General features: G+C 34.5%; 1 protein-coding gene across 7 annotated transcripts; it reads left to right on the top strand.

The window, feature by feature from the left end:
• The first annotated feature begins 93 nt into the window (after nt 1-93).
• LOC125833541 (uncharacterized) lies at nt 94-25,686 on the top strand. 7 transcript variants are annotated; one of them, XM_049512702.1, is made up of 14 exons: nt 94-195; nt 1,241-1,360; nt 1,490-1,616; nt 2,497-2,624; nt 2,711-2,780; nt 2,863-2,965; nt 4,372-4,489; nt 4,707-4,788; nt 7,687-7,748; nt 8,547-8,619; nt 8,714-8,731; nt 24,382-24,444; nt 24,648-24,728; nt 25,274-25,686. In XM_049512702.1, the coding sequence occupies exons 2-14, from the start codon at nt 1,326-1,328 to the stop codon at nt 25,436-25,438; spliced, it is 1,125 nt and encodes a 374-aa protein (XP_049368659.1). In that variant the 5' UTR covers nt 94-195; nt 1,241-1,325; the 3' UTR covers nt 25,439-25,686. The 7 variants fall into 7 exon arrangements, with proteins under 7 accessions (XP_049368659.1, XP_049368661.1, XP_049368660.1 ...); XM_049512704.1 differs by lacking the exons at nt 1,490-1,616; nt 2,497-2,624; nt 2,711-2,780; ... (4 more) ...; nt 8,547-8,619; nt 8,714-8,731 and adding exons at nt 13,526-13,652; nt 19,767-19,894; nt 19,982-20,051; ... (3 more) ...; nt 22,972-23,033; nt 24,197-24,269 and having other exon boundaries at nt 24,364-24,444; XM_049512703.1 differs by lacking the exon at nt 8,714-8,731 and having other exon boundaries at nt 24,364-24,444.
• The last annotated feature ends 94 nt before the right edge of the window (nt 25,687-25,780 follow it).

Raw genomic sequence — 25,780 nt, 5'->3', positions numbered from 1 at the left:
TATTCGTAATAACACAAATTAATTTTTAGCAATAACACTACCCAGAGCCAAAAAAAAAAAAGGTGAAAAAAATTTAGAGGCTATTTCCTTTACATTTGGAGCTATTGTTTTAACTTTTAATATTCGTTTTGTCTTCTCCAGCGGCCACTGGATTCGCCTCAGAAGTAGCTGCCCGCAGCTTCTCTCTGCTTCCATGTAAAACCCTAAATCTCTTTTTCTTCATTCTACTTAGTTATTAGTATTGTTTTTGTGCTTATCCTTTTTTTTTTTAAAAATAAAAATTGTTTTTCTTGTTTTGTTCTTGAGTTCCCTAATTTCAGTTTATTCTGGTCACTTTTTTAAACCTCGAAACACCCATAATTTATGTATTTTCGTGTTCGCACTTTTCTTTTGGGGGTCAATTCCCGTTAGAAGGAGAAGAGCGTAATGTGGGAAGAAAGTATTTAAGTGTAGGAATTGGGTGGTTTTGAGATTTTGGGTAATTGGAACATGATTAAGTTATCAAGCAATGAAAAAATTAGGAGAAATTGTTTAAGAGTTATTTTATTTTGGGTTGGAAGCTGGAAAGGGTAGATTATATGGAGAAAACATAGAAAGATTGAATTTTGATATAGAAACTTTAACTTTGATATTATCTGTATGAGCATGAAGTGTAGAACGTTTAACTTTGACTCTTCTAATATATGAGTGGCAGATAAAAATACCAAAGTGATTGTGCCCTTATTTATATGATATTCCTACTTTGTTATGTTCTAAATGTTACACTATTCTAGTTTTTGGCATTAGTCCCATATAGCTTTCACGAATTTCAAGAATCTAATTCCTTTTATTACTCAATAATCTCTTCTTTCTAACTTGTGAGGGTGGTTTTTCCAGTCTTCTAGCAATACCTACAGCACCTGTAAAATTATTTAAAATGTGCAGTTAGTTAAGCCAGTTTATCAACTTTCCACTTCCTGGCAGTTTGTCCTTAAAATGACACAAGTTTCTTTTTGGGCTTATATAGGTCTAGGTGGCGTTAGGTCTTTATTTATTCAGTTAATTATCTATTTGTGAAAATGTTTCAAAGCGCCTCTGTGTGGTATATAGCATATCCTCGTGTGATGCCAAATTCTATCCAATGGATAGTTCATAAAAGAGCAGCCTGCGCTGGACTTAGAGGGAAGAAGAAATCTAGGGGACATTTTCTGATTGCTTCTTTAACTCCTTTTCATTCTGTTATCCTGAAAACCTGTGGCAGATTGTCATCAAACTTCTTTTATGGAAGTTCAAGCAAGACATTGTGTGCTTATCATCAAAACTCCAAACTCCACTCTACTTCTCTAATGGGTGCAGAGCACTATCCTCCTCCTTGGTTCAGGTGCGTGCATATATAGAAGTCCAATTTTCTCTCTTTTACAATGTTAATAAGCTCCCTAATATTTCTGTATTTTAAATAATAATAATAAAAAAAGCTCCCTAATATTTGTAAGCCTTTGTATTTAAACAGTGTTGCCCCCATGATGGAATGGACCGATAACCATTACAGAACTTTGGCCCGTCTTATCTCAAAAAAGGTGTGGCTCTACTCAGAAATGCTTGCTGCTGAAACAATTGTCTACCAGACTGGCAATTTGGTAAAGTTCTGAATATTGAATGAGACTCTAGTACTTCTCTACCCAACTATAAAGTACTTTTTGTTTCTTACTGATAACTAGAGCTAAGCAAAAAGAAGAGAATCATGCAAGCTAATCCTTTGTTCTTATTCTAGACAAAAAGAAATAAGAAAGAGAAGAACATTTACTGTGCTATATAGTATCTAAAGGCTCACAATTGCAGAGGATTCAAACTCGTCTACGATAATTTAACTCAAGTGTACATGTTAAATTTTTCAGTGAATGTGCATAAATCAAAATATCTTATGATTTTTTTTTCCAATTTGTTTAAGTCATGAAACGGTGAAAGAGTCAAAAGTTACATTCTGTGATCTAGATCCTCTTGCTGCCAGCCCCAGTTCTCATGATAAAAGGAAATAGTGGATGTATGTCTCTCTGGGTATATGCCTATTTTTTACATGATGTAAACTGACCCTCTACCAAGAGAAGCTTACAGTTAGCACTTCTATAGATGGTGTATGACACTTGTATTTGATTTACTAAATCGATGAACGTACTGTTTTTATTTCAATTACTGTAGAATCTTTGGGTTGTCTTTCAAGGAACCAAGCAAATTGGTTGGTCTTTTTCATTTCCCTAAAGGAAGACCCTTGTCCCAGTTAGATGGTCCCCTAGAAAAGGATTTTTTATTTTTTTTTTGGTATAAAATACGTGGGAAAGAAGGGGACCTATATGATATATTATTCTAACCTAGGTAGATCTCCAAAAGGAACTTTCTTGTACTGATAGGTTATTGCGCTTGTGGTTTGGACCTTTTAGAGCAGCTTGTCACTGACTAATGCTTGTGTGTTTCTATTGTGGAGTGAGATCTGACATTTATGTGATTTTTCTAATATACCAGGATAGATTCTTGGCATATGGCCCTGAGCAACATCCTATAGTGCTTCAAATTGGGGGAAATAATTTGGAGAACTTGGCCAAAGCGACACAACTGGCAACTCCATATGGCTATGATGAAATTAATTTTAAGTGCGTTCTGCTTTTCCTATCTAAAATATAGGTTTCTAGCTTTTGTTCAGACCCATAATTGATACTTTTTCTCTATTATATAACAGTTGTGGATGTCCTAGCCCCAGAGTAGCTGGATATGGATGTTTTGGTGTGCGCCTCATGCTTGATCCAAAGGTTCAGATTTGTTTGCTTGATACATCAAATATTATTTATCTATATAGCTGCTCTGATATATGCACAACCTTTACAAGGAAAGTTTGTTGCTGAGGCCATGTGCGTAATTGCTGCAAATACAAATGTTCCCGTGAGTGTCAAATGCAGAATTGGACTTGATGACCATGACTCATACAATGAACTATGTAAGCTCTTCAAACTTTCCCTCACTCACAGGAAATGAGAATCAAAATTCAATTCTTCAATTACCAGTCTTTTGATTTTTACTTGTTCCTTTCTCTCGTCTTGTCGGTTACAACTCCATTTTTATGCTCTGACCTTGCTTCAAGAAAATCATCAAAATTGAGCTCCTTTAGTTTCTTTATAATATATTTCCAAGCAAGTCTTGCTGACCTTGTAACGGTTGGACTTTTGAGTAGATCATAGAAAGCTGACAATATCTTGTAATTATGAACTAGAAGCAAATTGCATGACCACTTAACTCGGAGCAGAAGCCATGTTACACTTCAAGTGGCTATGTTTCATATGGTCTTTTTGTTCCCTGAGAGCATACTGTATTAGTAGGTCTGTGGAGACTATATGGGATCACCTCTGTACTTGCACACGCGTTGACACGAGTTACTCAACCATTCCCTCCCCATGTTGGATCTGAAATTAGATGTGTCATCATACATATAAGAAAGAGAAGTGGAAATCATAATTAAGTTATCCAAAAATGTTTCTACATATAACTTTCTCAACTAGGTTAGCTGATAGCTTGGTACATTGTTTGTCTTAAACATAATTCCAGATTTCCCCTTCTTGGTATATAATATACATAACCCATTAGGCTTATATGCATCATCACTGGATGATTTAAATAAGAGTTCTGATCATTAACAGCTAGATGATACAGATACAAAGTTCATGTTATGTTACTAGATGCCACAGAATTAGGCATCTTAGCTTCTTGCGTGTTCATCTATATTTTGGGTACATGACCCTTTAGTTGACATTCTTATATAATTAAGTCCTAGCAAGTTGCATGCTTAATTTGGCCGAGTATGTGAATCTCATGCATATTTTCTGTATCTGTCTACTGCTGCTGTTTAGGATATTTCTTATGTTTGTATGCACTAGAGCTAGCTATGATGAGAGCTTGGTTCTGTCTCATTTTATCGGAACAAAGCTATTAAAAGTAAAAAAGAGAACGGAAGTGTTGTCTTAGAACTCATTGACCTTCCCAGCAAATTTTACCCTATCTAAGATAGGTTTGTTGCACAAGTTGGGGTGGTAAATAGTACTGCTATCATACCCTTCGGGGTGGCCTAGTGGTTTGGGCTTGGGACTTTTATGTTGGAGGTCTCAAGTTCGAAACCCCTTGCCAGCGAAAGCAAGGGGTTTGTCTTCTGGGTCGAGCTCGTCGCACCGGGCTTGCCTAGTGCAGGTTACCTCTCCTATGTGGTTTGCGAGCTATTGCATAGGAGCTGGGGTTTTACCCTGTGCGCATCCAAAGGGTAGCGGCTGCGGGTTTCCCTTGTCATAAAAAAAAATATCACGCTATCATTGTTATAGATAAGAAAAAATTGACCTCTTCCTTTCATGTGTACAGGTGATTTCATTTACAAGGTTTCTTCTCAGTCACCAACTCGTCATTTTATTATACACTCGCGGAAGGCATTACTTAATGGAATCAGCCCAGCAGATAATCGAAGAATTCCCCCACTCAAGTATGCAATTTGTCATAGCTTAATAGTCCAGCAAGGATTTACAACAATGAAACAAGTGAAATTTTATATCTCTATTTAATCATTTACTGGTGTATTTGTAGCTGAGACATTGAGCTACTACATGCCTATATTTAGATCTTAATAGTTGTTCCTAATCACTGATAAATAAAGATCTTAACAGTTGTTCATAATGACCACTTAAATTGGCCATTGACAGGTATGAGTACTACTATGCCCTTTTGCGTGATTTCCCCGATCTACAGTTCACAATAAATGGAGGCATAAATTCTATTGATGAGGTAAGTATCTCAAACCTAATATGGAATTAACATGTATTTATTTGTGAAAATATTGCTACAAATGATAAAAACAAATGTGCTGAAAAAATGAGTTCTCTACTATGACCTTAGGGGTCGTTTGGTAGCTGGATTGTGTTGTGTAGATATTAATAATATGGGTATTAGTTATACATGTATTAGTTATGTAGGGTTTAGTTATGCATGGTTTAGTTATGCAGGGTTTAATTATACATGTATTAGTTATGTAGGGTTTAGTTATGCATGGTTTAGTTATGCAGGGTTTAATTATACATGTATTTAGTTATATATGTATTAGTTATGTAGGTAGGTATTAGTTATGCAAGGTTCAATTATGTAGAGATTACAAACATTAGTGTGCTAATTTTTATTTCTTAATTCCAAAAAATAATTAGTGAGCTAATATTTATTATAACCAGTGTTTTAAAAGGTGGGGGCGTGAGGCGAGACGTTCTATGTAGTACAGGGCGAGAAGTAAGCCCCGAGACACGGGACGTAAGTCTTATGGATCTATGGGGCGTAGTCTCATGTATATTCAATTTTATAATTTTACTAGTAAAATTACCCGCGCTTTGTGCGGGAATTTAATATCACGAAATTTATAAAATAATACTTAAAACCTATCAGACATTAAAACTAAAACACTATATTATCTTATATACAAGATTACGTAGTAACAAACATTAATTATGTAAGGAAAAATGAAATTTATTACATCTTATCATTTATCCTTAATATCATAAGCATAAATTATAAATTAATAATTGTAAAAATACATACCAGGATCTGTAACATAAGCAATAGTGTCAGTGTGTCACTTAACAGGAGCAAAGTATACAAATATTTAATTGAGAAGAAGACGAAGAAGAGGAGGAGGTTCAAAAACTTTGTTGTGTTAAACTGAGAGGAAATCCCTCTATTTATAGACAACAAAGGGTAGTGTGAACAAATGTTTATTATGCCTTATCAAAAAGGTTACAACTATTTGGAAAAGTTGCAACCCTTCAGAAATGTCACAACGTTTTCATAAAAGTCATAACTTTTCAAAAAAATCGCAACTCTTCATTAAAGTCGCAACTTTTCATTAAAGTCGCAACTTTTCATTAAAGTCGTAACTTTTCATGAAAGGGAGGGCTAATTTTGTAAATAAATAAATTGAAAAAGAATTTTGATTTGTGGTGGCGCCATGTAGGTAGGCCTAAGGTTCTCTTTTATATATATATATATGATATATGATTACTAAGAAAATTAGCAAAAGTAGAACTTTCAATTATTTTAAAGGCGGAGGCGTGGGGCGAGATGTTTTATGTAGTACGGGGCTAGACGTAAGCCCCAAGACACGAGGCGTAAGTCTTATGGATCTACGAGGGCGTAGTCTCATGTATATTCAATTTTATAATTTTATTACTAAGAAAATTAGTAGAAGTAAAACTTTTAATTATTTACCCTTCGGGGTGGCCCAGTGGTTTGGGCTTGGGACTTCCATGTTGGAGGGCTCAAGTTCGAAACCCCTTGCCAGCAAAAGCAAGGGGTTTGCCTTCTGGGTCGAGCTCGTCACGCCGGGCTTGCCTAGTGCGGGTTACCTCTCCTATGCGGTTTGCGAGCTATTGCATAAGAGCAGGGGTTTTACCCTGTGCGCACCCAAAGGGTAGCGGCTGCGGGTTTCCCTTGTCATAAAAAAAAAAAAAAAACTTTCAATTATTTTACAAATAAATAATCTATAATATATAGAAAAAAGTGTTACGATTTTTATTTGAGAAAGGTATTAATAAGCAATAATGAAGAAAAAAAAGTATTACAATTACTATTTGAGAAATATAATTGCACCAATAATACAAAATATAATTAAAGCAAAAAAAGGTTCAAAAACCAAAAAAAGAAAATCCCAGGGAGGCGTACGTTTTTACGCTTGGAGCTTACGCCCTGTGGATCTAAGTCTTCAATTTGTGCCCCAGAGCGTTTTTGATTCGCCCAAAAAACATTTTTGAAATCACTGATTATAATCATTAAAATAACCAACTATATAAATAACACATTGAAATTACTACATGAATAACTTTTTGATACTATCATTGTTATAGATAAGAATAACAATGCTATTGGTATTTATTTAATTTTAATGTGTTATTTATATAGTTGGTTATTTTAATGGTTATTATAAATATTAGCTCACTAATTATTTTGAAATTAAGAAATAAAAATTAGCTCACTAATATATTGTAATCTCTACCTAACTAAACCTTGCATAACTAATACATGTATAACCAAACCACGCACAACTAAACCCTGCCTAACTAATACATGTATAACTAAACTCTGCATAACTAATACCCACATTACTAATACCTGCATAACTCTATCCAACTACTGAACGACCCCTCAGGCGGGAACATTTCCTTTATTTTCAGCAAAACAAGCTACATTAGGATGGTTTGGTCTTTGATATAATGCATGATATCTGATCCATTTAAAACACCTTATAAGTTCCATGGCTATGACATTCTCTTGATAAACTTCTTTTTGTTGATGACTACATTCTCTTGATAAACTTCTTCCGGTGATATATAACTTATCAAAAAAAAAAAAAAACAGAGATGCATTTATATGCTCTTTCTTAGGTGGCAAAATTCTAGATATTATGGCCTCTAGCATTTCAGGGTCCCAATCTTGCGCAAATTAGGCTCAGGAATCTTTCTTAGAAGTTCAAAACTAAATGGTTTTTAGTCTTTCTTGCACATTGATTGTGTAAGCTTTGTGAAACTTCATATTTGCACGTAGAATTTCTTCTACATATGCCAATGTTTTTGTGGTTATTCATATTCTATGTTAATGCTGCATTCTTATAGTACCTGACCCCTTTTTCTGGTTATTCATTTGTAGGTTAATGCAGCACGTATGGAAGGAGCTCATGGGGTTATGCTGGGACGTGCAGCTTACAGCAAGTATGGAAAGTGTCAATACTAGTAACCGTTTCAATAATTCGTCCAGATATTATTGTGACTTTGTTAGTTTGATAGATGTCTACATATTTGTATCGTCCCTGCTCCTAGATGTCTACATAATTGTTTTACACTATTACCACTAGTCTCTTTTATTTACTACTCGACACTTGACCTCCAGAATATAGATGTTTTATGGATTCTGTAGGTTTGTCCTCTTCTCCCATAATGTCCTTGTAGATCTTGCTAGTTGAGAATTGTAAGTTTGAGATAACCGCTAAAATTGAAAAATAAAAATAATTTTTTGTCTGTAGAGAACTTGAGAGACAATGTCCATTAGCTTTTCTTTTAGCATGTATTGCCAATAAAGCAGATTGTTATCTGAAGAAAGGTGACTTCTATAGCATGTGAAATTTTAAAATTGTAAATATGCTGTGAACTTCAACTTAATGGTTTTGAGCTATTATATCTGGATAAACTTGTCAGTGTGGATCCATGTGATAGGTGGATTATTGGTAGGTAGAAACTTTTGATATTTGTCGGGTTGTTTAAGAAAAAGAAGAGCAGCCTTTTGGCATCTGTAGGGGAATATGTGAAAAATATCTTGTGCATGTAATTGCATTGGTGATTTGTTGGTTCAGTGGGTCAGTATTGTGACTCTAATTCTAGTTTTTTGGTTCAATAATGCAGAATGACAAACCCCATCATATGTTTTGAACCTCTAACTGCTAACCTTGACACCTAGTTTTTTTTTTATCTGTCATTTTCTTGACATGTTAAGACAACTCATGCTTTTGACAGTCCATGGCAGATTCTAGGACTTGTTGACAGCGCTGTATATGGTGCACCTCTTCGTAGTATAACCCGGCGCCAGGTTCTCATTGCCATCTGTAACTGATTTTTTTAGTGAAATTTTCCTAGTTAAATAACATATGATCTCATTATTACTCACGTCTTCGTGTTGGCAGGTTCTTGAGCAATATCAGGTCTATGGTGACTCAGTCGTTAGAATGTATGGACTTAAGCCCCATATTCGGAATGTTGTCAAGGTAGGGTCACTCTTCATTTTACCCTTTCGAGCTGTTAACCTTAGCTGCGTCTGGAGTTTGTAGCATAAACACACTTCTTTTTAAAGCTTAGTGGACGATTTTTCTTTTGTCCTGGACATTGTCACCCTACTGATGCATAGTTTGCCTTTTTTCCTCATAATTGTTGTCATAACATTTCGTGAGGGCTTTGGTCTAAAAACATTTTACTGATATCATCATTTTAACTTTTTCCTGTACAGCCTCTGCTTGGTCTATTTCATGCAGAGCCTAGAAATGTTGTGTGGAAGCGCAAGGTTGATGCTGCTCTCCTGCGCTGCACAGTATGTCACCATTGAATTATGACAATTGTTTGTGCTCTCTTTAATAACCGTAATAGTGGGAATTGCTCTTTCCATTGCCATATTCTCTTTTTGAGAAGGTTTTCCATTGCCATATTCTTGCTGTGGTGCAATTATATCTTTCACCAAGTATGAAATTTGTTCCCTGCTATCACAATTTCTGAAGTGACTCTCTAGTTTCATTTTCCCAACTTTAATCGGATTTACCTAGTTTAGAGAAAATTGTTTGGATGAGTTATAATGTTTCTTTATGGAGGAGACATATTTTATCAAAAAATCAATAAAAAAATAACCATGGGAAGATGTGAAAATGGTAGCATTGCTACATACTCCCTCTGTTTCATATTACTTGGTCCCTGTTGACCTGGCACACCCATTGTATTAATGATGCTTTGGAACTCTAAAATTGACTACTACTATTATATTGTAGTTACATTTAATACCAAGGGTAGTTTGAGAAAAAAGTAGTACTAATAAAATTTTCTTGCTTTGCAAACTAGACAAGTAAAATGAAACATCTATTTTTGACTTTATGATATTCGTAGACCTTGCTATTTTAGGAAAGATGTCACATTCACATGCATTTTAATAACATTCATCTCTGAATGGAAGAATGGTATCAGGAAAAATAGTTCGATGTGTCTATCTTGCCATCCAGGAGAAAGCTCTGTGAAATTTTGTTAGTCGCTGGCAGGGTCACTGTAAATGTTCATTTATCAATATATGTGTTTAATATATGTCCCTACATCATCAATATGTGCGTTTAAAATTGTATTTCTATGTTGTCTAAATCCCCTTTTCATTTGGGTCCTGCTGTAAGCTTTTGCTCAAGTTTTTTTAACTGATTTTAAACCTTGTAGACAATCAAATCCATTCTCGAGGAGACGTTAGGGGAAATTCCAGACAGAGTCCTTGATGCCCCCCTTACAGAAATGCCCTCTGGTAGTAGTGATACGTTCATTAAGGCGAAGAGTTTGTTACCTCCACCATACACAGTAAGTGAAGAAGAGTTACTGTAAGCTTAAATATACATGTTTTTTCCCCTTTGTGTTTGTATCCAATGAAATATATTCATTCTTTCAGTATTATGTATTTTAAGTGCCTCATTTTTTGGGAGGCCATCTATCCCAATGTAACCAGCTACATGGCTTGTATAAGTGAAAATCCTACAAACTCACTGCTGCTATGAACAGGAAACAGGTGCTACTGACATATTTTTCTAATTTTTTTCAGTACTTAGTACATAGGAAGAATTTGATAGGTATAGTGAGGAGTTGAACCCTTTATCTATTGTGTAAAAGATTCATTACTAACCTGGAAGCCTTGATGTTATTAGATTCTTAGAATTCCATGCACACAGGGGCGGACCCACGTGGGTTCCAGGAGGTTCACCCTAACCCTCTCGGCAAAAAATTACATTATATATATAAAGTAAATTTTCTGCATTTATGTGGATATATATATATATTTTGAACCCCCTCAATGACAAGGAGAAACTAATAGCCTAGTGGCAGCTCCCCTTGTAATTAAGCTACATGTCGAGGGTTCGAATCCCTGTGTTCGCGTTTTATTTTTTTCTTTTTTATTTCAGTTTTATTTTTTAGTTTCAATTCCGTTTTCATGTTTATTTTTAGTTTTTTTATATATATAAAACATGCCTAAAGTTTGGTTTTAAACCCAAAAAAATTCAAGGGTCCGCCACAAAACTATATACTACTACTTCCTTGAAATTTTGTTTTGTTGGCTTATTTACACGTTTATACTTTTATTTTCGAATTCCCTGAACGAAAATCCTGGGTCTGTCACTGCATGCACAAGATATTTTGCACATATTCCCTACATATATTTTTAACTACCAGACTATAGTAGCAAAAACCAATGTTACATCCCGTGTTTTAAAAGGGGTGTGAGACAAAGCGTTTTATTTAGCTCGGGTGAGACGAAAGCTTATATAATTTTAAAATTTTAATTTATAATGAAGTAAAATAATATAATAATACATTATTAGTCTAAAAGCAAGTAAAAACATGATTAAAGAAACTCGTAGAAATAAATCTTCAAACATAATTTTACAAGTCTAAATAATGTATGTATTTGATATAAAATTTATTATGAGATGCAAATCAACTCTAATTTCTTAAAAGTCCCAACTTTTAAAACATAAAAGGAATCATAATATCTTAAAATATATTACTATCATATTATGCAAATTACCTCTTTAAAAAGAAAATAATTTATTTTCGGTAAATTTTATTAGTATTATAATAATTATGTAGTCCTGTTTATCTTCAACGCAAGAGTGCTGAATCAGTGAGTTATTATACACTTTTTCAAGGATAACTGCTTATAAGCAAAAAAAGCATCATTTCATCATATAGCAAAATATAAAAATATTATAATTTTGAGACATAATAAAAAAAACATGAAAGACAGTGATAAGTGAAGATGTCATGTTTGACTATATATATTAAAAAGAAATGTTAAATAATACATACACTCACAAGTCACAATATTCTTAAATAATATATCTGCATTACTACGACTTATTATTGAGTCTGTTGTTATTTAAGTTACTCTCAATCTTCTTATTTCTAAAGATCATAACTAATGAATTTAATACATAATGAGGGTTATTCATTTACTAAAAAATAATGAGGGTCAATAATATTAAGTAACAAATTTGACATACTCCCTCTGTCTCATATTAGTTGATCACCTTACTAAATCAAGAAAACATTAATTAATTTTTTTCTATATTACCCTTGCAATTAATTCTTTTGAAACTATTCACATTTGTTTGTAAAATTCTCAAGAAGTTTTTTAAGGGGTGAATTAGTAAAACTCATCTTTTAATTTAAAATTTCTTAAGCACCGTGCAAAATGGAAACTAATATGAAACGAAGAGACTATAACTTTTGTAAAATCTATTAGGCGTATTTTGCATGTGTCTCCTAGGGCGGGACATGGTATGGTATGGTATAGTACGATATTTGAAAATTTGGTACTGTAATTTCAGTATTCGATTTTTAAAACTATTATATTATTACCATATCAATTTAATTCGATGTGGTTCGATATTTTGAAGTTCGATTTCGGTATTTTGCGGTATGATAAATCGGTAACCCTATTTTGTTCAACTTCAACTAATATATACTCGTATAATTGAGTATTATGACTTCGGCAATTCAAAAAAATGTCTCAATTGTATCATCTAACACATTATACATGTAGAAATATATATATTTAAAAGAAAGTACAAACAACTCATTTTGTTAATCAAATACATTTCAATAAATTAGAATAGTCAAAGTTTTAAGTTCTAAATATTTTGTTATTTATGTAACTATATACTTCGATATGTTGTTTCTAAATATCAAATACAATATTGAATACAAAAAAAAATTCAAAATATATATCATATACCAATATATCAAATGCCATAATATCAAAAATTTCAATATAATATGATAATTCAGTATATATCATACCATACCCGCCCACCCATAGTGCCTCGCTTTGAGGTGAGTCCCAAAACTGTCTTTTGAAGTTACAATTACTAACACTACCCGACCCGTCGAAAAACCCGACCCAAAAAATACCCCCAAATCGCCTGTCCTCTTGTGATGACAATTTGTATTCAATGGATAAGTAGATACCAGAGCAGCATACGCTGGGCTTGGAGGGAAGATGAAATCTGCGGGACATTGTTTGATTGCTTCTATAACTCCTTTTCATTCTGTTATCCGTTTTGGTAGATTCTCATCAAACTTGTTCTATGGAAGTTCAAGCAAACCAAGGACATTGTGTGCTTATCATCAAAACTCCAAGCTCCACTCTGCTTCTCTAATGGCTGCAGAACGCTATCCCCCTCCTTGGTTCAGGTTCCTGCATATATTTAACTCCAGTTTTATCTATTTACAATGTTAATAAGCTTCCTAATAGTTGTTTATTTAGGGTGTGTTCGGTATGAAGGAAAATGTTCTATTAGGAAAAATAAATGAGTTTCTTAGTTATTTTCTTCTGTTCATTAGCTAAGCAAAAATAATATTATCCTAAAAACATTTGTATACAACCTAGACAAATACTCACTATACGAGTGGACGTGGGGGTAGTGAGGGTGGGGGCTATGGGGGCAAGGGTGATGATGAGGTGTGTCGGAGAATGGGGAAGACACAATCAAGGTGGAATGCCACTTGTTTTTCTTACTTCCAGTGGGGAAGTCATTTTACCTGATTTAAGTTATTTGTTATCATAGAAATATTATTTTTTTTAAAAATAAAAAAAATTGACCAACTGAGCATGAGAAAATGTTTTCCTCCATAATGAAGTCCGAACACACCCTTAATAGCCAAGAATAGCTCCCTAATATTTGTAAGCCTTTGTATTTTAACAGTGTTGCCCCCATGATGGACTGGACGGATAACCATTACAGAACTTTGGCCCGTCTTATCTCAAAAAAGGCATGGCTCTACACAGAAATGATTGCTGCAGAAACAATTGTCTACCAGACTGGCAATTTGGTAAAGTAATGCCGCATGTAATGAGACTCTAGTGCTTCTCTACCATACTATAAAGTACTTTGTTGTTTCTCACTCATAACTAGAGCTAAGCAAAAAGAAGAGAATTAAGCGAGCTAATCTTTTGTTCTTATTCTAGACAAAAATAAATGAAAAAGAGAAGAACATTTACCATTCTTCCAAATATCCTTCTGAAGGTGTGCATTGTTGCAGCCCCGGGGGATTCGGTCCTAGTGGTTAGAGTGAGGGTGCGTGATGTGTGGGGTTAGACGCACGTCATGGGCTTGAAACCTGCTGCAGACAAAAATGTTGTATTTAAAAGGAGAAGGTTTTTTTTTTTTTTCTTTGCCCCCAAGGCCTAGCTCAAGTGGCAAAAGGTGGAGGATTTGTGGCTTAGGTCACAGGTTCAAGCCCCACACCATGCAAAGCTAAGCCCGGTATTTAAGTGGAGAAGGGTCACAGGCGTATCCAGGATTTCGGGATGATGGGTGCATTATTACAAAAAGGTTGATCTAAACTATAAATTTGATCGGTTGGACATTTAGGTTCTTATTACTGAAAACCGTTAAAATTAATATTATAGGTCCAAAACTAATTAAAATGTCAAAAGTGTTACCAATAACCATTTAGAGAGGTGTTATCTAATTTTACAAAGAAAAATAAAACAAGATGAATATAAAATTCAAATTTCTAACGTCACGTAGAGAGGTGCACCCAGTCATCATCGCATTATATGATACTCCGAATATGGGTTCACACATCTATATTTCAATATTTTTCAAATATATAACACTACTATATATGATCTCGGGAGGGGAGCATGGGTTCACGTGAACCCGGTAACTCCTCGTTGGATACGCCTCTGAGAAGGGTAGAGGGGCTGGCCCATTATCCACCGAGTTTAGAAGGCTGTGATTGGTCCAAAGGGCGGGTCACAGACGGATTTCTCGGTTATCAAAAAAAAATAAAAGGAGAAGGTTTTCTTGGCTGGGTCATGATAATTGGGTTGATTTAAATCAAGTAACATCCAACTGAGTTGCAAAACATGTGCACTTAGCCTCAGGAATTTCTCGGTTATTTGTTTTTTTTCTAAAAGAAGAAAAGGTGTGGATTGTTGCACTCCCTCTGCCTCAGTTTTTGTTTTCAGTTAGCATTTGGCAAGCTACATGAATTGGAACCGTGCCATAGTAAGTAAAGGCTCACAATTACACAGGATTCAAACTAGTCTACTAGTATAATTTAACTCAAGTGTACAGATTAATTTTTTCACTAAATGTGCATAAATCAAATATCTAATAATTTTATTTTATCCATTTGTTGTAAGACTAGACACAGTGAAGTAGTCAAAAGTTGCCTTATGTAATCTTGATCCTCTGACCGCCAGCCCCATTTTTTTTATGATAAAAGGAAATAGTGACTATATGTCTCTGTGGGTATATACCTGCTTTCAACATAATGTAAACTGACCATTTACAAAGAGGAGTTTACAGTTAACACTTTTATGGGTCAACTGCCAACTCCAAGGTCAAGGCCAGATACTTAGTTCTACCTTTTTTTTGGGTTAGTCTTACACCTGTTTTTAACCCTGATGTTTTCTTGGATTTTGGCAGCTCACTAGTCCTTTGATAGTTTTATTTTTTGTCCATTCTTGGAGCTGACTCTTCCTACTTCTGTAATTATGCATTTGCTGGATGCTTTGTTTATCAATTCACCACTTATTTCATCAAAAGAAAAGTTTTTAACTTTTATGGGTGGTGCCTGAAAACACTGGTTTGATTGACTAAATAGATGGATTGGACCGTTATTTATTCAATTATTACAACAAAAAAAAATTGGGTTGTCTTTTGAGGTTCAAGTTAGCCAACTTGGTTGGTCATTTGCGTTCTCCTAAACTAGGACTGATAGCATCCATGTCAGCCTACTTGTAATAAAGTTGACGGGCTTCAATACAAAATCAAGAATATGTTTATCACGAAAGAGGTGTCCAAATTCAAGCCCAAAAGAAAGAAGATTGGGCCACACGAAGCCCAATAAAAGAGTCCAAAAAGTTGAACGCTTAAAGTCAAAAGTTCCTATTTTGAAAGTTTCCTAGTTTAAAGTTTTCCTAGTTTAAAAAGTTTCCTAGTTTAAAGTTTTCCTGTTTTCCTAGTTTAAAGTTTTCCTAGTTTAAAGTTTCCATAAAAGTAGGATTTAAATCCTATTCTATTTGGGATAGGTTTTCCCTATATATAGGGGTTGATTTTATTATTTTGAGACATGATTAATATTATTTGAGAGGTTTCTTTTCTTTACACCTTTGTGTGTGGTGACTATGGATTTATCTTACAACCTTATAAGAACGATTCTTTAAGAGGTAAGATTAATTATTAATTTGATATCTTTGGTTTCTATTCGTAAATTAAAGAAGGTGATTAGTCTTATACTAATTGTTGTCTCTAATTTCTTCGTAATAGGAGTCTAGATCACTTTTGATCTAAGTTCTTGAATTGACTCTATTAGTATCATAATTAGTCTTAATCCGCTAATTTTGAATACTAAGATTAATTAGGGTTCTTAGCACTTTATCTTGAAATTGGGGATTTTATTCTTGAATTTCACATATCTTTCAATTTCTATCTTTAATCTTTATAATTCCGCTTCCGCATTATTTTCTTGTTTATTCTGGTAACCCGATTTTTATCAAGTGATATCAGAGCGGTTCTATCAAGTGTCCGTTCTTGATAATCTTGGGAGTTTAAAAAAAAAAAATCTTTTCTAGTTGCTTAAAAGTTCAGCAAAAAAAAAAAAAGGAAAAAAAAAAAGGAAAATTACAAAAAAAAAAGAAAAAGAGAAAATTTAATTGTTTGAGAATCAAAGTATTTTAAAGAAACTCCGTATTTGTTTTGACTCTTGATTTTCTATCTCAAAAAGGAAAATCAAGAAGAAGGGAATTTTGAAGTTTTTTTTCTTGTTTCACAAAGTGGTCTTTTTTCTTGTATCATCAATCCCAATTTATCTGGGTTTTGATAAATTTCTTTCTTGCTACATCTTACTTCTAAAAGGTTGTTACTAATCAGGTTTATATATAAATCCTAAAGGATCCATCCAAAGGTAGTAATTTCAGTTGGAAAAGGCAAGAGAGAGTGAGATCAATAGAGAGAGAAAAAGTCAAATTGAGATATATTTGTTTCTTTGATATTTTTTTGAGATGTTTAAAACAGGTAAGGAAATTGAAGCTAGAACTCAAAACGACATTAACTGTGTTGATGTGTTGATCAAACGATTGAAGGAGAAGAATGTCACCATAGCTAATTTAAGGAGAGAAACTATTTTCCATACAAGGTGTGGGATAAATGGTAATATTTGTTGTATGATTATTGATAGTGAAAGTGGTACTAATGTGGTAAGTTCATACGTTGTGGAGAAGTTGAAACTTACATGCATTAAACACCCTACTCCTTATCAGTGGCGATGGTTGAATGATTTTAATGAGCTTAAGGTGACTAGGCATTGCATGATTTCTTTCTCCATAGGAAGATATTCTGATAATGTTCTTTGTGATGTCATTTCAATGCAAGATTGTCACATCATGCTTGGGCGACCATGGCAATTTAATAGGAATGCAATTCATGATAGGAAAAAGAATAGAGTTTCTCTTGAGCTAAACAACAGAAAATATACATTTGCACCTTTAACTCCAGTCCAAGTTTATAAAGATCAGAAACGCGTGAAAGAAGCAATGAAGAAATTTGAGAGAGAGAAGAGTGAGAGGAGAAAAGGAGAGATTGTGTTGTGTGAAGAGAATGAGATTTCAAATGAGAAAAAAGTGTGAATGAGAGAAAAGAAAAGAGATATGACCATGAAAGCAAAAAAGAAAAGGATGATAGTGAGGTCGAGAGAGAAAAACAAGAGAGTTTGAGTGAGGTTATTTCTTATTCTAACTCTAGCATTCCTACTTCGTCTTCTAGTTGTTTTGACTCTCTTGTAGATATTCATGGGAAAGTATGCATTGAAAAATCAAAGTCATTGGATGAACGTAATCCTAAAGTGGTTGAAACCACAAGTCCAATTGAGAAAGTGTATGTTGATGAGAACGATAAAGGTAAGAAGAATTATTTTGGATCTGTCCAAGATAAGGCACATAACAAAAAGTTCAACAAGGCAATTGTGGATCTAACACCAATGAGAAAGGAAAAACGAGGTGATGTTATTCCTTTGCTACATAAGACCAAGTATAGTATGTATAATTGGTTTATTCACATTCTTGGTATTCCTAAAACACCTAAAGTTTTCTTGGAAATAATGAACTACACTCTTAATTCTTATGTTGGTGACTCCATTGATTTTGAGGATGATGATATTTTGCTATATAATAAGTCATTAACTTCAATTGCCAAGTTCAATAAGAGTAATTTGAGCTCTTTCAAAATTGAGCATGACATAGTTGATTGTGGATTTCCACTTGTTGAAAAGAGGCGTAATGTTTGTGCGTGGAAGATTGTGAATGAGTTAGTTGATTCTTCTCTTATTCAAGTGTTTTTGTGTGACAACTTGTTGGAATATGATTCTTTATATGTAATGAGTCATAATTCTTTAAGTGTTGGTTATTGCGAGTTGAAAAGGGTGCTTGCAACTAGTGATGATGAGGTTCATGATTATGAGCACCCCAATGCTTATTTGGATACAATGTATATTGAAGAATGGGTGACTAGTATTTATGTGGAAGAATCTTTGGGAGGTATAATTGAAGATGCTTGGCTATATCATAAAAATGTTCAATTTGATAGGAATTTTATATTGTCTTTGTCATGCCCATTGGAGTACTTTATTGATAGAACTAAATTGAAGTTGCATGGATCATTCGCAATGGCATCTAGACAAGGAGTTCGTTATAGTTATATAAGTAGGAAAATTTTCTATTGGGATGATGATGTTCACATGATTTATAAGGGTGTATTTATACATGCCAGGATTAATTGGGTTAAGTGGACACATGGTCACTATCTTGTTTTGTTTCTACCATTGTTGCTTTCGAGTAATAGTTGTTGTTTGTTAATGCATGTCGTCTTGATTTTGAGAGATTTAGATTCGAGGACGAATTGTTTTCAAGAAGAGGGGAATGATAGCATCCATGTCAGCCTACTTGTACTAAAGTTGACGGGCTTCAATACAAAATCAAGAATATGTTTATCACGAAAGAGGTGTCCAAATTCAAGCCCAAAAGAAAAAAGATTGGGCCACACGAAGCCCAATAAAAGAGTCCAAAAAGTTGAATGCTTAAAGTCAAAAGTTCCTATTTTAAAAGTTTCCTAGTTTAAAGTTTTCCTAGTTTAAAAAGTTTCCTAGTTTAAAGTTTCTTGTTTTCCTAGTTTAAAGTTTCCATAAAAGTAGGATTTAAATCCTATTCTATTTGGGATAGGTTTTCCCTATATATAGGGGTTGATTTTATTATTTTGAGACATGATTAATATTATTTGAGAGGTTTCTTTTCTTTACACCTTTGTGTGTGGTGACTATGGATTTATCTTACAACCTTATAAGAACGATTCTTTAAGAGGTAAGATTAATTATTAATTTGATATCTTTGGTTTCTATTCGTAAATTAAAGAAGGTGATTAGTCTTATACTAATTGTTGTCTCTAATTTCTTCGTAATAGGAGTCTAGATCACTTTTGATCTAAGTTCTTGAATTGACTCTATTAGTATCATAATTAGTCTTAATCCGCTAATTTTGAATACTAAGATTAATTAGGGTTCTTAGCACTTTATCTTGAAATTGGGGATTTTATTCTTGAATTTCACATATCTTTCAATTTTTGTCTTTAATCTTTATAATTTCGCTTCTGCATTATTTTCTTGTTTATTCTGGTAACCTGATTCTTATCAAGGACCCTTGTCGCAGTTAGTTGTTCCCATAGAAAACAAATGTGTATTTTGTTAATATAACATGTGTGGGTAAGAAGGGGACCTAGATGATATATTATTGTGTCCTAGGTAGATCTCCTAAAGGAATTTCTCGTACTGGTAGGTTACTATGTTTGCCGCTTGGACCTTTAAGTGCAGCTTGTCACTGACTAATGCTTGTGTATCTATCAGCCTGTAAGATCTGACATTTATGTGATTCTTCTAATATACCAGGATAGATTCTTGGCATATGGCCCTGAGCAACATCCTATAGTGCTTCAAATCGGGGGAAATAAATTGGAGAACTTGGCCAAAGCAACGCAACTGGCAACTCCTTATGGCTATGATGAAATTAATCTTAAGTTAGTTCTGCTTTTCCCATCTACCATATAAGTTTCTAGCCTTTTGTTTAGACCCATAACTGATACTTTTCCTCTATTATCTATTAGTTGTGGATGTCCGAGCCCAAAAGTGGCTGGACATGGGTGTTTCGGTGTGCGCCTCATGCTTGATCCGAAGGTTCAGATTTGTTTGCTTGATACATCAAATACATTATTTATCTGTAGAGTTCCTCTGATATATGCATAACTTATATAAGGAAAGTTTGTTGCTGAGGCCATGTCCGTAATTGCTGCAAATACAAATGTTCCTGTGAGCGTCAAATGCAGAATTGGAGTTGATGACCATGACTCATACAATGAACTCTGTAAGCTCTTCAAACTTCCACTCATTCACAGGAAACTAGAACAAAAAAAGTCTTCAATTCTTGATTTTTTTATTTTCACTTGATGTTTCTTTCTCTTGTGTGGGTTATGATCCAGCATGTTTGTTTTATGCTCCAACCTTGCTTCAAGTAAATCATCAAAATTGAGCTTCATTAGTTTGTCCAAATTAATCTTCCAACTTTCAAGTAGGCTTTTGCTGTCCTTGTAGCTGCTTGGACATTCAAGTAGATCTTAGAAAGCTGACAATAACTTGTAACTATGAACTAGAAGCAAATTGCATGATTACTTAACCTGGAGCAGAAGCGATGTTACACTTTCAGGTGGCTATATTTCACCTGGACTTTTTGTTCCTTTTGAGCAACAATGTATTAGTAGATTTGTGAAGACTAGATGGGAGCACCTCTGTACTTGCACACATGTTGACACAAGTTACTTAATAGTTCTCTCCCCATGCTGGATCTGAAATTAAATGTCATCAAACATAAGAAAGAGAACTGGAGATCATAATTTAATATAAACAGTGCTGGTTCTTTGTCTCTGCAAGGGCTTATGCTTAAAATTCTATGTAGGGTAATATGCGTAGTGGCTTAACCAAAAAAGTTTCCACGTAACTCTTTCTCAACCAGGTTAGCTGATAGCCTGGTACATTGTTTGACATGATTCTCATGCATATTTTTCTACTACTGTTGTTTAGGATAGTTCTTATGTTTTGTATGCACTAGGGCTAGCTAAGATAGGGGTGGGCATGGTACGGTATTTAAAAATTTTGATACCGTAACTTTGGTATTCGGTATCTAGAGTACTATACCATTACCATACCAAATTAGCTCGGTATGGTTCGGTATATTTAATTTCGGTTTCGGTATTTTACGGTATGGTATTCGGTAACCATAATTTGTTTGACTTCGACTTACATATATATACATAACTCTCCATACAATTTATTTAGCAAACAAGTTAGAACCATTCTCTTTGTCCTTTAGCAAGTATTCTTGCAAGACCAATATGATGATCAACATGAATATGAGAAATTCAAAAGCACAAGTCTCAATCATATTAGATCAACAACTACTTTTGTTAAATAATTTCACAAAAAGAATATTTCAATAACAATCGAGTAGTCATAGATGCAAAGTTTAAAATAACATTATCTAAAATTATGCATAGCCCTATATAATTTTACACCACAAAAATCATTCACTAACCTGTAGACTCTAACTTGACATATACCACTATGTCAAGTTAGAGTATACATGTTAGTGAATTAATTTTACATATTATTATAAAATTTCGGTATGGTATACGGTATTTCGGTATTTATTTTATAAATACCAAATACCGTACTGAATACGAAAAAAAATTTAAGGGTCATTCTAAATACCATACCAAATACCATAATATCCATACCGCGGTATAAAAAATTTCGATTTCGGTGTGGTATTCGGTATATACCATACCATGCCCACCCCTAAACTAAGATGAGTGCTTGATTCTGCCTCATGTTTATCAGAACACAGCTATTAAAAGGTAAAAAAGAAAGAGAGAAGAATATGAAAAGTGTTGTCTATTAACTGATTGACCTTCCCAATGAGTCTTACTCTATCAGTTAACATGGTGTAGTTCCCCCAGTTGGTGTGGTAAATAGTACTGCTATCTTCTCCATAAATTAGAAAATATTGACCTTCCCTTTCATGTGTACAGGTGATTTTATTTATGAGGTTTCTTCTCAGTCACCAACTCGGCATTTTATTATACATTCTCGGAAGGCATTATTGAATGGAATCAGCCCAGCAGATAATCGAAAAATTCCCCCTCTCAAGTACGCAGTTTGTAATAGCTTAATAATCCAGCAAGGATTTATGATAATGAACCAAGTGAAATTATGTATCTCTATTTAATCATTTACTGGTGTATTTGTAGCCAAGACTTTCCTGTCTTTATATCTCAACAACTGTTCCTAATCACTGATAAACAAAAAGATCTTAATAATTGCTCATACTGACTAGCTAAGGTGGGCATTGATAGGTATGAGTACTACTATGCCCTTTTGCGTGATTTCCCTGATCTGCAGTTCACTATAAATGGAGGCATAACTTCTATTGAGGAGGTAAGTATCGCAAACCTATATGGAGTTGACATGTACTAATTTGTGAAAAAATGCTTTTAAAATGCTAAAATCAAATGTGAATAAGTTCTCCACTATTACTTTACTGTCAGTCAGGAATCAGGATTATTTCCTTTATTTTGAGCATAATAAGTTGCATAAGGATGGATTGGTGTTGACAGAATGCTGGATGTCTGATCCATTTAAATTACCTAATAGTCCCACATCTTGAGATGGCTATGATATCTCCTTGATAGGCTTCTTTCTGTGAAAAATAACTTGTCCAAAAAAGAAAAGAAAAATTAAAAGAGATGCATTTATATGCTCTTTCTTAGTCGACAAAAATCTGGATACATATTATGCCCCTAGCAATTCAGAGTCCAATCTTGTGCCAATTTAGGCTTGGGAAGTTTCGCTGAAAACTGTATAACTAACTGGTTTCTAGTCTCTCTTGCGCATTGATTGTGTAAGGCTGTAAGCTTTGTCAAACTTCATACTTGCACATAGGATTTCTTCTCCATTTGCCGATCTTTTGGTGCATATTCATATTCTATTTTAATGCTGCACTCTCACAATACCTAACCCTTTTTTGTGGTTGTTGCGTTTGTAGGTTAATGCAGCATGTACAGAAGGTGCTCATGGGGTTATGGTGGGACGTGCAGCTTACGGCAAGTACGAAAAGTGTCTAAGTTCGTAGCCGTTTCAATATTTTGACCTTGTTAGTTTGAAAGATGTCTACATATTTGTATCATCCCTTCTCCTAGATGTCTACATATTTGTTTCACTTTACTACTGGTTTCTTTTATCTACTAGACACCTGTGTATGACCTCCCAAATATGGATGTTCTATGGATTCTATATGTTTGTCATATTCTCCTGTAATGCCTTTGAGGATACTTTTGAGAAGAATGTCCTTGTAGATCATGCAAGTTGAAAATTGTAGGTTTGTGCTAACCGTTAAATTGAAAAATAAAAATGGTCTCTAGAGAGAACTTGAAAGACAATGCCCATTGGCTTCTCTTTAAGTTGGTTTCCCAATAAAGCAGTTAGTTATCTGAAGAGAGGTGGCTTTTACACCCTTCGGGGTAGCTTAGATGGTTTTGCTTGGGACTTCCATAATGGAGGTCTCAAGTTCGAAACCTCTTGCTTGTGAGAGCAGGGGGTTGGCCTTCCTGGTTGAGCTTGTCACAGGGGGTTTGCTTAGTGCGGTGTACCTCTTGTGTGTGGTTTGCGGGCTATTGCACAAAGTGGGGGGGGGGGGGGGGGGGGGTATCTTATGTGCACCCAAAGGGTAGTGGCTGGGGGTTCCCTTGTCAACAAAAAAAGAAAAGAAAAGAGAGGTGGCTTTTACAACACATGAATAGAATTGTAAATATGCTGTGAACATCAAATTTATTGTTTTAAGCTATTCTGTCTGGATAAACTTTTCTGTGTGGATCCATAGGAGAGATGGATTCTTGGTAAATAGAAGCTTTTGATATTTGTAGGATTATTTGAGAAAAAGAAGAGCAGCAACCTTTTGACCTCTGTGGGGAATGTGCAAAAAAATATCAAGTAACTGCTTCACCAAGAAAAAATAAAAAATCAAATAACTGTAACTGAGTAGTGGACATCATGTGATAAGTGGGGATCTTGTGCGTGTAATTGCATTGGTGATTTGTTGTTCAGTGGGTCTATATTGTGATTCTGATTCTGATTCTAGCTTTTGGTTCGATAATGCAGAATGATCAACCCCATCATATGTTTTGAAGCTCTAACTGCTAAGCTTGACATCTAATTTTTTATTAGTTTTCTCATTTTTTTTGACATGTTAAGACAACTCATGCTTTTGACAGTCCATGGCAGATTCTAGGACTCGTTGACAGCGCTGTATATGGTGCACCTCTTCGTAGTATAACACGGCGCCAGGTTCTTATTGCCATCTGTTTGTTTTTTTTGGAGTGAAATCTTCCCACTTAAATAACATATGGTCTCATTGTTACTCATGTCTTCATGGTGGCAGGTTCTTGAACAATACCAGGTCTATGGGGATTCAGTCCTTAGAATATATGGGCCTAGGCCAACTGTTCGGGAAGTTGTCAAGGTAGGGTCTCTCGTCACTTTATTATTTTTAGCTATTAGCCTTAGCTGTGTCTGGAGTTTTGCAAGCTAAACACACTTTTAAAAGCTTAGTTAGCGAGTTTTCTATCTTCCTCATTCTTTTGTTTTCTTAGTTTAACATTGTATTAGGGCTTTGACTCCCAAAACATTTTATTGTTGTCATCATTTTAACTTTTCCCTGTACAGCCTTTGCTTGGCCTATTCCATGCAGAGCCTAGAAATGTTGTGTGGAAGCGTGCGGTTGATGCTGCTTTCCGGCACTGCACGGTATGTCACTACTGAATTATGACAATAAGTACTCTCTTTAATAATCATGACAGTTGGAATTGCTCTTTCCATTGCCATATTCTTGCTGTGATGCAATCATCTTTCACCTAGAATGGAACAAGTTTCTGACACTCATTTTCCCGAGTGGAATAGGATTTTATTGTATAGAGAAAATTGTTTGGAAGAGTATAATGTTTCTTTATTGTGGAGCCATAGTAAAATAACCATGGGAAGACATGAAAATGGTAGTGTTGCTAAATATTAATTTGACTTTATGAAATTCATGGACCTTGCTATTTAGGAAAGATGTCACATTCGTGTGCAGTTTAAGCACATTCATCACTGAACATGGTATCAGACAAAATAGTTTGATGTGCCTATACGGCCCATCAGGAGCAAGCTCTGTTAGATTTTTGTTAGTCACTGGCAGGGTAACTTTAAATTGTCACATATGTCAATATATCTGTTTAAAACTGTATTTCTATGCTGTCTAAAGTCCCTTTCCGTTCAAGTCCTCCTGCAGTAACTGATTTTAAACCTTGTAGACAATAAAATCCCTTTTCGAGGAGACGTTGGGGGAAATTCCAGACGAAGTCCTTGATGCTCCCATTACAGAAGTTCCCTCTGGTATTACAGATACATTCATTAAGGCGAAGAGTTTGTTACCTCCTCCATACACCGTTAATGAAGAAGAATTACTGTATGCTTAAAACATACATATTTTTCTTACCTTTGTGTTTGTATCCACTGAAATCTATTCATTCTTTCAGTATTATGTGTTCTAGTTGCCTCATTTTGTGGGATGTAAAAGTGAATTCTTACAAGCTCACTGCTGCTATGAACAGAAAGCTGGAGCTACTGACATATTTTTCTAAAAAAAAAGATATATAGTCTATTGTGTAACAAATTCAACCTATACTATACAAACCAAACTTGAAGCCTTGATATTATTAAATTCATGGAAATTCAATTTATACTCAATATAATTACTAGTCTTAGCATCTCATTTGTTCTAAACATTTGCAATTTATTTTGTCTGATGTTCTTGTTTC

The sequence above is a fragment of the Solanum verrucosum genome, unplaced genomic scaffold (assembly GCF_900185275.1).
Source record: "Solanum verrucosum unplaced genomic scaffold, falcon-dt-bn FXZP01000307.1, whole genome shotgun sequence".
NCBI lineage: Eukaryota > Viridiplantae > Streptophyta > Magnoliopsida > Solanales > Solanaceae > Solanum > Solanum verrucosum.
The sequence above is the reverse complement of the archived record's forward strand: the minus strand, read 5'-3'. Positions and strand labels throughout refer to the sequence as shown.